The sequence below is a fragment of the Lutra lutra genome, chromosome 18 (genome assembly GCF_902655055.1).
Source record: "Lutra lutra chromosome 18, mLutLut1.2, whole genome shotgun sequence".
Classification (NCBI taxonomy): domain Eukaryota; kingdom Metazoa; phylum Chordata; class Mammalia; order Carnivora; family Mustelidae; genus Lutra; species Lutra lutra.
Window position 1 is genome coordinate 17,035,215 of NC_062295.1, and position 18,347 is coordinate 17,053,561.

The following is an 18,347-nucleotide window of genomic DNA, read 5'->3' on the forward strand; positions in this document are numbered from 1 at the left end:
TTTACTTGTCACGCAGGGGGCATGGGGAGCAGCAGGCAGAGGGAGGAGAAGCAGGCTCCCCATTGAGCTGGGAGCTCAATGTGGGGCTCAATCCCAGAACCCCAGGATCATGACCCAAGCTGAAGGCCGACATTTCACTGAGCCACCCAGATGTCCCTTACTTTGACTTTAAAAACCTTAACAGTAGGGGTGGAACCACCTGCCACTGAAGACTAAATGATCAGCCCCAGCTGCCCATCTTCTGGGAACGGGTGACAGTGGCTAAAGACAGGAGAAGGGTAGGATGGGAAAGGAGATCTGTTCCTTCTCCCTTAGGGTGAGAATTAGGCTCCTAAGGGAGGAAGGGAGTCAGAACCATGAGGCGCAGGCTAACAAGGAGGCAGGCTGGCCGGCCAGAGAGAAGTCTCTGGGGCTTTTAGGACAAGGCTGCCAACACCTCCTGGCATGGAAGCTGGGCATGGGGGAGAAGGAGCAAATGACAGGGATACAGTCTTTGGGGCAGACAGGTCTGGGTCTGAATTCCTACTCTGCCAGTTATTTGCTGCTCCCTGAGCCCCGTGCCTCCCCCGCCTCAGTTTCTGCAAACCACATCTGTCTTTTATGTCGCTGATCATGGATGACAGGAGGTAATGGGTATTAAGATTAGTAGGTACTAAGCACACAGTAAGTGTTAACTATCATTACTAGTACTGTCAACACTGTATTACTGCACAACTGAGTTTCCCCACGGCTTGCCAGGCACATTGCCGCTGGCCAATATGACACCTGTCCCCATGACAGGGCTTCCCTCCCTCTAAAAGGGGTTTGAGACCAGATGCTCTAGTCATACAGGTCCCACTACATGTCTTCATCCATATACATCATGCAAACTGAAGCCAGTGCATAAGTGCTCATGTTCCCACACTAATAATAATACTCCATATTTTCACCCAACACGTAAGAACTAAGGCACTTATTATTTAACACACGTGCTATTTTAATGTTATTTTATGACCCCTGAGAGTAAGCTGATTCACAAAGGGGATATAATATCCTGTCATTTCCTTTAACTTTGAAAACTCTGTGTTCTTTAAACTTACCTTGCAACTTGTGTCCATTCTTCATACAGATTAAAAGTCATCAGAGGTTCAGGCAGTTCCCGTAAATAGGACTTTAAAGCACCTGAAATTGTTAACATTCAAGGGGTAAGCCTGGGAATCTCGGGATGGATTATTTTTGCAAATTGAAATGATCTCAGTTACAACATGCCGAGAATATGTGAAACACGCCATGAATCAGCGGGAGTAGTTACAGAGCATGGGGTGTTCCTAAAACAAATCCTGGCCCTTGCAAAATAGATTTGAGGGGTCAGTAGAAAATAAAATTAGCTTCAAAGTAACCTAATGGACATCATTTCCCAGGCAGATCTAGTCTCTGAAGGAGAAAGAAGGGAAGGAAATATAAGCAGGTCTCCAAATATTTGGGTTAGAAGCTACCTTCTTCACCTTTACTTAATAATCAGGAAAACAAAGAAACCCCCCAAACAGGAAAAGGGGTGTGTGTGTGTGTGTGTGTAACCTTATTCAGTTGTATTTGTCATTTCAGCTCGTCCAATTAAACCTATATAGGGAGACCATTTCAATTTTATCAGAATCTGAAAATGAACACTGGATTTTTAAATGGTGATGTGTCTGAGATGGGACCCATTCCCGTGAGGGCAACTCCTCACAGCTCACCTGCAACAGCATGGGGGTCAGAGTAGAACTCATCCAGGTGAGAAGTAGAACAGTCTAAAGCAGCTTTCAGTTTCTTTAACTTGGAGGCCCCAGCCCCAATTCGGAAAAGGCCCTAAAGACAACAAAAGGCCATGAGCAGCAAGTTCAAGTTGTGGGCTTTATGCTGAGCAGCACCATACAGTTGATGAAGAGCTTTCCACCCCAGCCCCAACTCCCACACACCTCATCTGTGAGGGCGGGGATGCTGCCTGCCTTGCGGGATGACTGGAAGGGATGATGGGACCAAGCACAGGCAGGCAGAGGGGCAGACAGATAGGCAGAGAGCAATTCATTCCTGATCGGTGTGAGCTCTTGCCCTGCCCCATTGCTAAAATATCTGTGCCTATTAGAAATCTACTTAAATGCAATATTTTAGGGGCACCTGGGTGGCTCAGTCAGTCCTGGGATCAAGCCCCACATCGGGCTCCCTGCTCAGCAGGCAGCATGCTTCTCCCTCTGCCTGCTGCTCCCCCTGCTTGTACTTTCTCTCTGGGTGTGTCAAATAAATAAACAAAATCTTAAAAAAATAATAATAAATGCAATATTTTAAACTTCCACAAGGTGGACTGCTATAGATTTTTTTTAATTTAGAATTTTTTTTTTTTAATTGACATCTCATGAAAACTTGCTAGACTAGGCGCTTGTCACTTTCACTGCCCTAAAAGTTACTTAGAAAAAAACACATGGTCAACCAAGAAAGGCAGAACTATGAAGACATTGGTCCAGGTGTTATAAGATGTGGTTTTTAAGCAAAATTAATCTAGGCAATTAATTTAAGCAAAATTAATCTAGGCAAAGTACTGATTGAGTACTGACATTCCAGACTAGGTAATTCCTTGTTGTGGGGGGCTGTCCTGCACATAGTGAGACATCTCAGCAGCAGCCCAAGTCTCTACCCACTAGAGCCAGTAGCAAATCCACTTTTAAAATTGTGACCATCAAAACTGTCTCCAGACCTTGCCAAATATCTCCTAAAGTGGACAAAATTGGCCCCAGCTGAGCAGCTCAGATCTCGGCTACTAGAAGTTGGGTTCACATCAGTGGGGGAGGGGGCAGTAAGTGGAAGCAAATACAAGGGTGGCTTCTGGAGTGTCCCTTAATCTGGGTGCTGATCACATGCATGGGTTCAGTTTGTAGAAATTTACCAAACTGTTTACTTATGCACACATTTTCTATGTATAAAATACTTTAATAAGGTTTTTAAAAGGGAAAAAAAAAAAGACTTGGCATCTGATTTTGATTCCCCCCATGAAGTTTGGTTCATGAACTTCATGGTGAGTTCATGAACTCACTCACCAGGAAGAGGAGTAACAAGACCTGTCCTACTTGGTTCATGAGGTTCTGGGGGATAAGGATTCCATAAAATAAGAATATAAATACCCCCACCAAAATGCATAGTACTACCCAAATGTAATATTCTGCTTTAAGCAAACTAAAGCTCACAGAAGCTCTGGTCCATTTAGTGCATCATGAAATTCAATGTCATGTAAGCACATGGGTGGCTCAGTCAGTTAAGCACCTGCCTTCGCTCAGGTCATGATCTCAGGGTCCTGGGATTGAGTCCCACATCAGGCTCTCTGTTCAGTGGGGAGTCTGCTTCTCCCTCTCACTCTCCCTCTATGCTCTCCTTCTCTCTCTCTCTCTCTCTCAAACAAATAAATAAAACCTTTTAAAACATTAAGGGGCACTAGGGCACCTGGGTGGCTCAACTGGTTGAGCATCTGCCTTCAGCTCATGTTGTGATCTGAGAGCCTTGGGTTCAAGTATCATATCTGGTTCCCTGCTCCACAGGGAATCTGCTTCTCCCTCTGCCTCCGCCTCCCTCTCTATCTCTCTCTCATGAATACATAAATAAAATCTTGTAAAAACTTTTCTTAAAAAATGAAATTCAATGTCACAAATCACAACCAGAGTCGAAAATGAAACAATAAGTGGGGAAAAAGAAAGTCAGAGAGTACCACACACAGAAAAGGGAAATGTTCTGCGACACTCGTTTCATTCATAGTGTCTGTTCCAGGTAAAATGTGCAGGGTCCCCGTTTAAAATGTGGGTCATGGCAACTAAAACTGGAAAGCCGTCAGTCCATGCAGCGTAGGTGGCGGCAGGCAGGGCCACCGAGAGCCGCTCACCTCCTCCTTCATGCCCGTCTCCAGGAGCAACATGACGCAGGCTTCGATGGGCAGGGCAATCTCACGGCCGCTCCGCTTCAGGTGTTCCTCCAAGGGCGTCCCAAAGGCTGGCTTTTCCGCCCACTTATCTAGAGTAGCAAACCATCCAGTAAGACACTCAGCGATCTCACGGCATCAGTGGGGAGTTTCTTTTTTCTCCCCAAACCACCAAAGGGGAATTTTTTTTTTTTTTTTTTTTTTTTTTTTTTTTTTTTTTTTTTTTAGCAGGCTGGTAGTTGAGGCTTGGGAAAAGGGGAAGCATCTGTTCTGTTTGCTTTGGTTATTTACCATGTACTAGAACAAGAATAGGTCCAAGGTTGGGGGGGTTACTTTCAGAACAGAGCCCTGAACGCCCTCCAGGGGGAGCTGTTGAGCAGAAGGCGTGACAGGGGCTCCTGCAGGGGACAAGTGGGCCGCCTGGTGCTAACCCTAACCCGAGGATTCGTCCGAGCAGACGGATTTCACTGGAAGGAAATTTACTCTCACCGTGCAAAGCACCACTGGCCTTCTATCTCGAGGACAAGAAACAAACTCCTTCAATATGAAAGAGGAAATAATTTCTTAAGATTTTAAACAAAAGCCAAGCGTCATCACACAGGACCGGAAGACGGCCGATGTGAACTCGTATTAAACGGAATATGTCCAGGACATGCAGGGCCTCCGAGTGCCATCGCCCCAGCCAGGTCCCGAACATTCCGAGTAGGAAACCACGCGGTATCTGCAGCCCCAAAGCAGCTGAGGCTGAAGCCTGCGTCAGCAGTAAAGCGATCGTTTCTATTATTTTGGGGTCACATACTCTGCTTCATTCCACAAGAGGTGTGAGGCAGCTTAGCAGGAGTACACACAGAGGAGCAGTGAAACAGAAACAAGAATTTTGTGAATGGACATATTCCATTAGAACGAGAGGCGTTTTGACTGGGTTTGGCCCGCCGGTGGGTGCGTACGGATCCCCAGCTGCCTGAGACGCACACAGACGCAGAAGAGGGGAAACCAGCCCGTGGAAACTACTTTGCTGAGCAACACTTAGTTTCTTACAGAGACGGGAAGGGTTCGCGTCCTTCTCGGCACCGTTAAAGGACAACTGTCACGCAGCCACTTTGCTGTTCGAACCTTAGGTTCAAAGCAGGCAGTAGGACGCTGATGTGCGCCCCTTACCCTCAGCTACGTGGAAGAGCGGGGACGGGCCCCATCACGTGATCCGCACACAGGGGAAGGAAAAAGAGGGAACCCCCATGTCCATGGACCCAAGAGCTTTTACAAGGTTAAAATCGATGGAAAGAGCAAGCGGGATCCAGGTGGAAGAGGGGTGAGGACCAGGGAGGTGGGTGTCCTCCTCATCTCTGATCCTGGCCCCAGCCCTGGTAGCAAGAGCATCTGGGGGTCTGGCCCTTCTCAGAAGACAGAACTCTGTGACATTCCTCTCAGAGGCCAGTCCTTTCCCTGCACACTTTGTCCCTTTGAACTAAATGATTCTCAACACAAGAAGAAAATGGCTATGAGGCCCCTCCCCTGGGGGGGAACATCAGAACCCCCAGGGCAGTTTTGCAAATGGCACCTGCCACCGCTGCCACTGCATGCCTGACCCTATCCTCTGAACACCTGCTGGAACTTTCTAGGAAACGCTCTATGGTGTGCCCCACCCCCAACCTTGGTGTAACATTGGCAGAGGGAGGACGTGAGAACCAGTTACCTAGACAACTCCTGAGCCAAACTGCCCGAAGGGGCTGGCCTCTCCAATAGTGGACACCCCACGTTCCCAGAGACTCCCCACCCTTCTAACTGGGAAGACAAGACGAGATACACACGTAAACATACAACAGTCATTAAAAAGACAAGACATGTTTGCTAAGTCATGGCCAGAAAATGGTACAGATCAGGGTCGCAGATGTGGGTGCCCACAGAGGCTGGTGAGGCCCCCGAGGTGCTGAGTCAGGATGGGGGCAGGGGTCCACTGAAAGGCAGCCCTGAACACCCCCTTAGTGCCTGCTGACCCATGTCGCCAGACTTCCAGGACTTTCAAGAGAAGCCAGAAATTGCATTGTTATGTGAAGGTGTCTGGTGTTTAAATGGTGGCACAATTTTTTGAAAAATGAGATACACCCATTTGCGACTTCTGGCACAGACCACAGACATTAGAATGACTTGGGAGACAAAGTGTTTGCTGCTGGCTTCAAGGCAGGGAGCTGGGGGCTCTGAATGAAACAGACCAGGAAGAAGGGCTGAGAAAAGACCAGGATCTTGAGTCTCAGAATTTACATTTGATTCCATAGCTCTTGCTCAAGGTGACAAGAGCCCAGAGAAGGGGGGACGGTGTGAGCAGAGCAGACGGCCCAGCAGAGGGCAGAAAAGATGGACCCCAGCTACAGGGTATGGAGAAGGAAGGACAAGATGGCTCCAAGGTCATGTCTGCATGGTTTGAAGGGAGGTGGCACCCAGGAGACACAGAGGAGAAAAAGACAGCTAGTTTTGGGGGAAGAATCAGCTTGCTTTCTGGGATGCATTGGAGTTTCTGGAGACAGCCAGAGGAGTCTCAGAGGGAACCAGCACTGAGGTGGCTATGAGGGTGAAGACACGGGGGACATGAGGGCTGTCACCAGGAGGGAACTCTGGGGACAAAGGGATGAGGAAGGGACATACACAGCCCTAACAATGGAAGACACAATCAGGTGCAATGAGGGGCACACGTTCCATCAAGGGAGAGACAGCCCAAGCCACATCAGATGCCAGAATCAAACAATTAAGAGCCTGGTCCACTGGGAACTGCAGTATTTTTTACTCTTAATAGAAGGGTAACTGGGAGTAGAAGCAAGACTGTGCACAGTGTGAAGGGCTGGCTGGTGGAAACAAGACATTCAGAGAACCTACCAGAAGAACAGAATAGAATGAGACTGAACAGGGCACTGTGTTGTGAACAGGCAGGTACCAAGTCGGGTTGGCTGACGGTGCGTGTGAGATTGGGGTGCGCAGGGGTACAGTGCTGTGGGGTCAAGGTGGTTTTTTTTTTCCTACTGTAAGGATGCTCTGAGTCTTTCTGAAAACAGAAGAAGAAAAAGAAAGAGGAAGATAGGAACTAAGACAATAGGGAGATGGGAGGACAAGCAGAAGTGAAGGGGTTGAATCCCAAGGCTTGGCAACCTTGGAGAGAAAGATGGATCATGTTTCCTTTGTTGGGTTTCTGCCCCGCACACCTGCTCCTTGTTCCACTCTCAGCCTCCCCCCTGCCCTCTTCCTGTTCCCTGTCACTTGCTGACATACTTCTCTAGGGAAAACAGACTTGGAGGGAAATAATTGTTTAAAAACAACAACAACAAAAAAAAAACCTTGGGGAAAAAAATCGTTAAAAAAAAAGTTTACAGGGTGCCTGGGTGGCTCAGTCAGTTAAGCATCTGCCTTCAGCTCGAGGTTTTGATCTCAGGGTCCTGGGACTGAGCCCCGCATTGGGCTCCCTGCTCAGCGGGGAGTCAGCTTCTCCTTCTCCCTCTGCCCCTCTCCCCTCTCATGCTCTCTCTCTCTCAAATAAATCAATAAAGTCTTAGGGGGAAAAAAAAAAGACCTGCTCACGAACCCCAATCTTCTCTTTTTTAATGCTTATCAGTCAGCTCCAAACCAGACTTTAATGCATTCAAAGTCTAAGACGATGATGGTTCCTATTCTGTCCTACACAGGGCCAGGCACAGGGTAGGAAATCCCACAGATAAACACTCTTGGCATTTGGAACTTGCCCCGCTAGAGCCTGCCCCTTGCAAGGCTGAATGTCTGCCAGCAGCTTCACTCCTTTGCACTGCAACTCAACCTCATCATCCCCCAACAAGGATGTTAGATCACTTAGGAAAGCAAGGGCAGCTCATCCTAGGAAGAGTCAATCAGATGCATTTACTCAAGATGGCTGAAGGTCTGACTATGCAGGTGGTCAAGATAGAATTTTCGAATTCTGTCATCCAAAACCTTTCATGCACAAAGCCAGAAGCTGTGGGGACCCTCCTCAAACTAGGAGAAGTGACAGACTTGAGGACGGCAGTTAGTGTGCACACCCCCAACACAAACATCCCACCCATACACCTGCTGACTCGCTTCCCAGATCACAGAGTCACCACACTCAGCACCTGGCTTGATCCTCTTCAGCCCATACCAAAGATTCTGCAGGGGGAACCTAAGCTCCCAACGTGTGGTCTACGCAAGCAAGATAGTATGAGATAGCCAAAGAAGACAGGGTATCTTCTGCCTCAGCTGTGTCTAATGATCTCTGCTGGGAGATGCTCTGATGGCAAATCAGAGAATTAAGAGTCAAAAGCTTTAATGTGCAGGTAAAACTAAGCATCAGGAGAAAGCTCAGTCCACTCATGACTTGTGTGGGTGAAGTCGGCTGAGAGCCTGGGTACAGTGGGCAAGATATGAGTGCTAAGAACCAGAGCCTTGTGGGATCACAAGGAAGAGGGGGAAGGAGGGGTCACGGCCTGATGATTCAGTGACGCTGATGATGGGCCCCCAAGTACTGGCTTCTAAAATTCCTTTCAGAAGGTCCACAGTATCTTCCCCAGAATGTATGCTCTTGGAATCACAGGGTCAGAATTGAACCCAATGGACTGAATAACGGACTTGGAAGAGGGTAAGACCGGAAGACCCATGCAGGCAGCCATCCCCAAAGGGTCCAGCTTTCTCCACAACTAAAGATGTCAGAATCGCTGCAAATGTCCCATTAGTAGGTTAATCTAGGTTTGGAAGAAATTAGAGAATGTGGCGAGGAAAGATGAAATTATGCTGGGAGATAGTACTCTCCTAGGCAGAGAGGCGTTACCCAGAGGAGAGGCATGCAAAGGAGTCAGGGGGAAGAAGAACAGAGGCAGAAGTGGTAGAGGCTTAGGAAAGGGGGCATCAGCCAGCACGCAGGTTACATTACCTTGATGGGCTCGCATTTCGGGAAGGGCCTTTTCTAAGACTGCTAATGCTTTTCTATGGTAATCTGCTTGGGCTTCTAATAACTGAGAACAGACCCACATTCAAAAACAAAAGTAACGTTAGCATCGGATGGACACACACACAATGGCTGAGCAAAACCAAAAATGAAATCTTTTGCAAAAAAAGCTAAAATGACTCAATTTTTACAATGCTTTCATATTTCGGCAAGGCGAGGTACTTACCGTAACAAAGAATTTGCCATACTCCCCTTCTTTGGCCATAAAGTTGTACATATCTGCGGCAAGTTGATCCTGGTGAGTGGAAGGGAAGATAGGTCACTGAATAAAATGGCATCTGAGAATTAGTATTCGTGGACTCTTAGAGCAAAATGTCACGGAATGAGCCATAGATTAAATGTCCATCAACTGGTGGGGCACCTGGATGGCTCAGCTGGTTAAACATTGGCCTTCAGGTCAGGTTATCATCCTGGGTCCTGGGATCGAGCCCTGTGTAGGGCTCCCTGCTCAGTGGAGAGTCTGCTTCTCCCTCTTCCTCTGGCCCGCCCCCCACTCATGCTTGCTCTCTCTCTCAAATAAATAAATAAAATCTTAAAAAAAACAAATGTCCATCAACTGGGATGACAAAAATAAATAAATAAATAAGGAAGCTTATTAGGGGAATTATAGGGGAGGATCTCCAAAATATATGACTAATATTCCTTATCAAGAAGTGAAGTATAGAGCATTATGTATGCTATGTTGCCATCTACATGAAAATAGGAGAGAAAGAAGTGTTATATTTTTACTGCCACATGTGTATAAAATAAATATATAAATAAAAACTTGAAAAATGAATTAAGAAAAAAAGAAAAGGTAGAGGAAAGACCTGGCATAAGTGGAGCTCAGTAGTGTATGGGAAGACTAGAGTATCTGCGTTTTGCATGGGGCTCTGGGTCTAGGAAAGTAAAAACATTACCCTGGATTTTGTAAACACAGATCTGCCTTCATGAAGCTCCGAAGTTTGAGTTTACTGTATGTGTGGTCCAGGGATCCTCAAACTGAGAAAATTTAGTTAAGAATGGCCTCAAGTGGCACCTAGGTGTCTCAGTCGGTTAACTCTCTGATTTCAGCTCAGATCATGATCTCGGGGTCCCAGGATTGAGCCCTGCATTGGGCTCCCAGCTTGGTGGGGAGTCTGCTTTTCCCTCTCCCTCTGCCCCTCCCCCCTGCTCATTTTCTCTCCCTCTCTCAAATAAATAAATAAAAATCTTTAAAAAAAAATATCTCAAACTGGTAACACTCTCTAGGGAGAATCACTGCCAATACCTAAGGGTCCCACAAAGTCTTAAAATGAGCTCACAATACAAAATTGCAAAACATATGATACAAAATTGCAAAACACAGGAGGCAACGATCCACCATGAAGCAAAAGCCCACCACTCTCACAGAGGAAACAGAATTACCAAAGACTGTTATGATAAGTTGGTTAAGCTTATATAAAATGATTAGACATTAAAAAAAAATAAGCACTATCTGTCAAATAAATAAAATCTTAAAAAAAAAAAGAAAGAAGCAGCAAAAACAATAATCCACCATCAAAGAAGGCTGGCTTTGAGGAATTAGAACCGAAAAACACAGTAAATGAAAGTCAAAACTCGATGTTAATTAATTATAAGTAGATAAGACCTAGCTAAAGAGAAAATCAGTGAAAAAAAGAACTTAAATCTCAGGAAATTACCCAGAAGTTAACATAAAAAGAGACAAACTATTTTCACCATTTGAAATGAGAAGGTATGGCATGGAAGTTGAGAGAAGACACATCAGCCCATAACACACCAGCTCAGACTCCTGAGACCGCTGCCAAATTCATGTCTGATAAGTACCCGATAGCTGAGATCCAGGTTAGACTGGATTTCTAAGGAAAGCTATGTACTTACATTAGTGAAGTTACGACTTTTCTGAACAAGAATAAGCCATTATGAGACTATTTTATCAGCAGCATTTATCCAAATATCATCTTTTTAAATGCAAAGGCTATGTATGACATGACTTTGTGAGTTCAGTTTTAATTCCTATCCACTATATTACTTTAAAAAAGTCATTTTACTGCAGTTAACTGACCTTTTTTTTTTTTAATTTTATTTATTTATTTATTTGATAGAGATCACAGGCAGACAGAGAGGCAGGCAGGGAGAGGGGGAGCAGACTCCCTGCTGAGCAGAGAGCCCCATGTGGGGATCAATCCCAGGACTCTGAGATCATGACCTGAGCCGAAGGCAGAGGCTTAACCCACTGAGCCACCCAGGAATGCCTCTGCAGTTAACTGATCTTAAAGTTCACTATCTTGAAGAATGAATTATAGTATGACCTAAACAAACTAAAATATTATAGTCCTAACACTATCTGAAAGGATAGACTCCATTTTCAGAAAATGAGGAATAATAAGACGAAGAAAAACGAAGATCTTAAGATTCACCAAAGCCTGTTTCTTTACCACCTCAAATAACATTTAGAATAAAGAGCTATCTTCATAGATAGATGTAGTCACTTAACCATCTAATCTGAATTTATTTTAGGAGATAAAAAATTATATTTCTCCCCATTACAAACCAATTGTCCCAGCAACATTTAAAAATAATCCTTTCCTTCTCTATGGATATACAATGACCCCCTTTACTATATATTCAATTGTTTAAAATAATAGCATTGATTCTAGAAAACCTATGCTATTCCACAGATTATTTTTGTGGCTCCTGTGCTTTTTTTTTCCTCTTGTGCATTTTTTAAAAAAGATTTTGTTTTGGGGGGTGCCTGGGTGGCTCAGTCCATTGAGTGTGTGACTCTTGGATTCGACTTAGGTCATGATCTCAGGGTGGTGAGATAAAGTCCCACAAAGGGCTCAGTGGGGAGTCTGTTTGAGATTCCTCTCTCCCTCCACCTCTGCTCCTCTCCTGGCTAGTGTGCGTGTGCTCTCTCTCTATATATGTAAATAAATAAATAAAATCTTGAAAAACAAAGTTAAAAATGTATTTTCAAATAATCTCTACACCCAGTGTGGGGCTCAAATTCACAACCTCAAGACTGGGATCACACACTCCACTGACTGAACCAGCCAGGTACCCCTGTTGTGCACTGTTTTAATTGGTGTAACTTTATATGTTTTGCTATGGTTTTCTCCCACCCATTTTTTTTTTCACCTATTCTTTATTTTAAATAAGCTCAGATATTTTTGTAATTTTAAAAAAATCCTACTCAAATTTATTTTATTTTTTAAAAAATTTTTAAAGATTTTATTTATTTGAGAAAGAGAGAGAGAGGGAGAGAGAGCATAAGTGAGGTGGGGAGGGGCAGAGAGAGAAGCAGGATCTCTGCTGAGCAGGGAGCCTGATGTGGGGCTTGATCCCAAGATTCTGGGATCATGACCTAAGCCAGAGACAGATACTTAACCAACTGAGCCACCCAGGCACCGCTGCTTCAGTTTTTTTTGAAAAAGTCTTATTCTCATTATAAAGTAACACAGGGTCTTAGAAAATAAAGAAGAAACTAAAACCCACCTTTCCTATCATGCAGAGTATTCTGATAGGACTTGTGTGAAACACTAAATGATCTGCAGGATTTACCCTTTCCTCTGTCATTTGCAAGAACCAGGCTGATGCAACTATTATTTATCAGGGAAGTCTCGTACCTTGCACAGTTCTACTTTATTTCCAGCTTCATCCATCTCTTCCTTTAGGGTATCTATTTTTGACGGAAGCCCCTGGAAGTTGGTTCCTGAAGATTTGTGAGCCTGGTTCCACCTGCAAAACATGGGGGCAACCAGCATCTGAAAAGCAGCTGCACATTCTCGACCTCGTAGAATCAGGGCCCTCAAGGAGACAGATTTTCTCCAAAACATACAGCATACATCGGATGCTAGCCTCTCTTGAGCTTATCCTCCAGGAATGGAAGCAAGCATGACAGGACTCTTGCAAAGCTATCTGCTCGGAATATAATCTACCACATCTTGTCTCATACATGCCCCACTGCTGGAAATCACGTCGCAAAACCCCTTTCTGGTGTTGTCTAGTTGTGGCATCCTTGCAGTGAAACACCCTTGCACTTTCCTGCTTTGACCTGGAATGTTCCTGTGCCACTGGGAGTCAGTCCTCCTCTTGGGCTCCTATGACTCTTCCTGCTACCATCCTCAGCTGTGATTACTGCCATCATGTAAAACCCAGAACTTCAGTCAAGCAGCTAGCAATTCAGAGGCAGCAAAAACTTGTAGAATAAAAAACAGTTCTTAGAATTACTATACTAAAGACCAAATTTTCAACAAATCTGAACTGTCATGTGGAATATTCGCATTCCCTTTACAGTAGGTGAGAAGCACTGAAAAAAGGAAGGATTATACCATAGCAAGAATAGGCGAGTACAGGGGGACAGTAATCTAAAACAATCTCCGTGTGGTTTTCAAGTACGCTTTGACCTTCTGTTTGAGTCTGGATTATGTGTGCTATTCTGGAAAGTGCCAGCAATTTCAACGTAAACATGGATATTATAGAGATGAAAACCCATACTAGCAATTCATCAAGCTTTCCAGCTGCTGCTCTGTGCCCCCCACCCCACCCCACCAGTATGCTCTGCCTTCTCTCCAGCTCCTGATGTGAGGCACTTCCCCACAGTGGAGCTTCGGCGAGTCTGCCAAGCTCAGCTTAGTGAGGCTGTATAGTGAGCACACAGAGCCTGGACTTTGGAGTCAGACATGTTCAAATCTGAAGCCTGGCTCTCCCGCCACTAGCTGTGTGACCTTGGGCGATGACTTAACCTCTCTGTGCCTCAGTAAACTCATCTATAACACGAAGACAGCCAACACCGTCTGCCTTGCAGAACCATCATAAGGAATCAGGGAGAGAGCAAATACATATACATATGCATGCATATGTGTGTGCAGATTATATCTGCCTTATAACTGATTCCTGCTTAGAAAATAAGCAGTAAGTAGTCATTAGGTAGGATCATTTTCCTCCAGGGAAGAGCCAAAGGAAGAAGTAAAGAAATTCCACTGTCTGTTTCTCTGATACCTGCTTTGATTGGTTAAGTGGACAAGACCATGAATGCAGATCAAGAATCTGTGTTGAAATCCCCTCAAGGATACATGTACCGTACATGTGAAGCTTCTAGCAGATAAGCATCTATTATGTCACTCAACCAACTCTAGTGAGGGAGCATTCACAGCCTCATTTAATTAACCATTAGAACATGCTTCCTTATCTGGAGCAAAAAAAAAAATTTCAACCTCAGGGTGGCCTCCACTCCCAGTCCTGGCCCAGATGATTCTGTCCATGTGACAAGGAGACGAGATGGTGGACTTTACGCCAGGGACCTAGCTCAGACGTTTATCTTCTCTGAGGCATGAAGCAAGTCATGTGGGTACTCTGTGCAGGTCCCTCCCTGATCAATAAAAGAAGTCTCTTTTCAAGAGGAACTAACCCACTGACCCCTGTTCCCTCTCCTATCCTGAGGGGCCTTGGCACTTGTACCCAGCATGGAGTCTGACACAGTAAACACCCAAATGAGATCTGTCGAAAACATGAATGAGCAGAATGATAGGAACTGGTGGAAGACTCAAGTGAGCTGACAGACCATGCACGGAGCTCAGGGCCTCACGCGTGGCAAGTTTCTGGTAAGTGGTGGCAATTATTTTTACCATGATCATTACCTTTTATGAGCTCAACGTTTCTTAAATCAGGACAAGTGATTTGTACATTGAATGGAGTGGTGTTTCTCCCCCTACCCCGTCCCTCAAAAAAGTAGATATTAAATCAGTGGTGCATTGATACTCAGTGGTATTTTAGAAACGAGGAAAGGTTGCCTTGTAGAATTGCTACCCATGTTCTAAATCTGCAATAAAAAAAAAAACATGTCCCAGGTAGAAGCTCAGGAAATGATGGCTGTCTCTCCGTGTATCTGCCAAAGAGAAATAATCGTATCCACTTCACAGGACTGCAATGTGAACGCGGTTACCAAATAAGTAAGTTACAGGGATGAAGAGCACAGCATAGGCAGTACAGCCGAGAAAATTGTAGTAACACTGTACAGGGACAGATGGGGGCGTCTTATCACTTAAGGTGATGAACACTGAGCAACATATAGAACTGTCGAATCAATGTTGTGCACCTAATACAACATTGTGTGCCAATTATTCTTCAATAACAACAACAACAAAAAAAGCAAACAAAAACAGAGAGCTAACAAAGCCACTTCTTGTTTAAATAAAGTTTTATTGGGAGACAGCCACACTTTCATTTACTTATGATCCAGAGCTGTTCCTATGCTGCAACAGCAGAGTTCATTAACTGTGAGAGGGACCACGTGGGTTGCAGAGCTGAAAATACTTCACAGAAAATTTAGCAACCTTTGTGATAAAGTCTGAGAAAGGACAGGCGGGGTGGCTGCCTCCATTATTTTCCACTCTCATCCGAGAAGAAAGCCACTTAAGTCACTGATACAAATGCCCTCGTGGACAGAGCTAGCCTGGAATCCTGCCACGAGGCTCTGCAGATTGTCATCAGGCATCAACCCACAAGTCAGCAGCCCTCTGGGATGGGTTCTTAGTTCTATGGGAGTTCCTCCCTCTTGAGAGCAGTGTTTGATCATGAAAGTATCATAACTACACGGAGTCTGGACACAGCAGGACCCTCAGAACTGCTAAGATCACAGATCTATTTATTCCTACGGTCCCCTATCCAAGCAATGAACACTCGTAGAACAGCCTGCCACTGACCCCTCTCCCCTTAAAACATTTACTTAAGTTTCTTTTTTCCTTTTTTTTTCCCCCCATCTCTTTTTACTGCTGACTCACTAAGAACAGGATGTTCTAACATCATCCCCATTGCCATGCTTGGGAGAATAAGCCCTAAAAAGCAAGTGGAAGTGGGTGTGACTTGGTCTACAGGTCAAGTGCATGAGTCTGGAAACCTGCGTCTTGTCCACCAACTGGCCTTTCTCTCATCTGTGTTGGGGACGAGACGGTTGCTGAGGGAGGGACAATAGTCCTGCATTACTGGTTATTTTTACAGCTCTACCTTACCTGGCTCTGACCGAATCCCAGTCTAACACCAATTTAGCGAGCTGTTTCCTCTGTTTTTGGATGTTGGGAATCTCCACCTAGGAAGAACATACCACATATCGAATGGGATAAGCTTCGGGGTTTTAAACTTAACATTTGAAAGGGCAATACTTATTTACTTCTATTGTTCTTGTAGGCATAGGATTTTGTACCCTCAATTTATTCCCCTTACTTCCAAAGAGAAGCGTACATCAATGCCACTGGTTACTGTTAAAATCATAGACACAAGCAAACCATTCACCACGCAGCCCACGCTAGTCTTAGCTTTTCTGTGCCTCCCGGCAAAAGCACCCACCTCTGCTATGCTGCACAGAGGCTCCACAATCTCTTTCTCAACAAAGACTTCATGCTGTGTAAGCTCTAGAGCCAGCTGATTCTCGGCATCACCACATGTCTCCAGCATCTTCCTTTAAAAACACAAGACACCCCCACAAGCATCAGGCACCTCATTACTGTATTGGGCCAGTTCGGCTCTCTACGTGATGGGAACGCATTAGGGGGCCACGCTGTAGAACCTCAAAAACGTTATATGTTTTGGGCATTGCCTAAAATGTGAGTCTACAGATTTATGCTTTAGGATGAAAAAGACTGTTAACACATGTATGTTATCAAATGTGTCTTATGCCTCTATGGAATTGATAACTATCTTGCATGGTTGACATTTCATCTGTTATTGTACAAAATATTAAATTTAGATAGCCAAAGAATCTGTTTTTTTATTTTTATTTTTCTATTTTTTAAAATATTTTATTTATTTATTTGAGAGAAAGAGCAGAAGACAGAGAGCAGGAGCGGGGGAGGGGGCAGAAGGATGGGGAGAAGCAGACTCCCCCGCTGAGCAGGGAGCCTGATGTGAGGCTTGATCCCAGGACCCTGGGATCATGACCTGGGCCAAAGGCAGACACTTAACCGGCTGAGCCACCCAGGTACCCCTGTTTTGTTTTGTTTTGTTTTTAAGATTTTATTTATTTGAGAGAGAGAGAAAGCATGAGAGAAAGAGAGAGCACAAGCAGCGGGGGCGAGGGGAGCAGCAGAGGGGGAGGGAGAAGCAGACTCCCCGCTGAGCAGGGAGCCTGATGTGGGGCTCAATCCCAAGATTCTGGGATCATGACATGAGCCGAAGGCAGATGTTTAACCAACTGAGCCACCGAGGTGTCCCCTAGGAAGTGACTCTTAAGGACCAGAAGGGACTGGTCAGACTGGTCAGCTGTAAACCTGAGTCAACAGCTGGAACAGGAAAGAGATCCGTTCTTTATACCCAAGCTCAGGGAAATAAATATGGACCCTATCGATCACTTTTGCTCGCAGCCTTTTCAATCTGTCTCCAGCCCTGCTCCCACTAAATGGAAGATTCTCTACCATCCCAGTGGCCTGGACCCCACTTTTTCCCCACAGACACTGCACTGTTCTCCTGGTGGATGAGCCACACTGTCACACTCATAGTCCCCCTGTCACACAGATGGCTGCCCCCCCACCCCCGCTGACCCACGGGGCTCCAGGCTCTCTCCCTGAAAGCAGCCAACTCTTACCCCAGCAGAGACTCTTCCAGTTGAGTTGATGCTTCTTGCATGTTCTGAGCGAGAGCAGTCAGCGGGAGTTTTTTCTGGAAGGCAGAAGACAATGTGTTGGTTTCACTATTATTGACACCCGTTCTCGAAGACCTGCTTCAGGTCACCCTTCAGTAATTTCTCCTCCAGGAAAACCGCACAGGTAAGACAGAACCTGTCTGGATTCAGGTTCTGGTCTCGAAGGCAGAAGCTATGTGAGCTCTATGTCCGTGTCCTCATGCCTGGGTAATACAGAGGCATGGTAACAACACAGGTCTCCCAGGGCTGTCCGTCTATGGAGACGTTCAATGTCAAGTGCCCAGCACGCGATAAGTGCTCAGTATGTGCTGACTGCTAGTATTGTTGTGGTTGCTGTTAGCTGTCATTTTTAATTAATTAAGTGCATATTGTGTCCCAGATACTGGGAACAGAAGACACAGACTTTGCTCTCTGATGATCATAACAAATACGTAAAATAAAATGCTTGATTTCAAAAACTTTTGCTAAAATATTCATTCTTTCTTAAGATTTATTTATTTATTTTGAGAGAGAGAGAGAGAAAGAGCAGGGAGGAGTAGAGGGAGAGTCTTTTTTTTTTTTTTTAAAGATTTTATTTATTTATTTGACAGAGAGAAATCACAAGTAGGCAGAGAGGCAGGCAGAGAGAGAGGAGGAAGCAGGCTCCCTGCTGAGCAGAAAGCCCGATGCGGGGCTCGAACCCAGGACCTGGGATCATGACCTGAGCCGAAGGCAGCGGCTTAACCCACTGAGCCACCCAGGCGCCCCGAGAGGGAGAGTTTTAAGCAGACTCCGTGCTGAGCCTGACACAGGGCTCAATCTCACGACCCTGAGATCATGACCTGAGCCAAAACCAA

The 18,347-nt window shown here is 45.3% G+C and overlaps 1 protein-coding gene across 8 annotated transcripts in view; it reads right to left on the reverse strand.

Annotated features, from left to right (window-relative positions):
• Positions 1 to 18,347, reverse strand: part of ARHGAP17 (Rho GTPase activating protein 17) — an 84,915-nt gene that overhangs the window by 23,786 nt on the left and 42,782 nt on the right. For all 8 annotated transcript variants that reach the window (XR_007124368.1, XM_047713311.1, XM_047713309.1 and 5 more), the window contains exons 4-12: positions 17,455 to 17,528; positions 16,221 to 16,332; positions 15,887 to 15,963; positions 12,503 to 12,614; positions 9,061 to 9,129; positions 8,820 to 8,901; positions 3,884 to 4,011; positions 1,716 to 1,827; positions 1,080 to 1,161 (exon numbers count right to left, since the gene is read on the reverse strand). Coding sequence is in view for 7 of the 8 variants with exons in the window: in XM_047713311.1 (XP_047569267.1) it covers positions 1,080 to 1,161; positions 1,716 to 1,827; positions 3,884 to 4,011; positions 8,820 to 8,901; positions 9,061 to 9,129; positions 12,503 to 12,614; positions 15,887 to 15,963; positions 16,221 to 16,332; positions 17,455 to 17,528 (848 nt within the window). In the remaining variant the exon portion in view is untranslated. The remainder of the gene's footprint in view (positions 1 to 1,079; positions 1,162 to 1,715; positions 1,828 to 3,883; positions 4,012 to 8,819; positions 8,902 to 9,060; positions 9,130 to 12,502; positions 12,615 to 15,886; positions 15,964 to 16,220; positions 16,333 to 17,454; positions 17,529 to 18,347) is intronic.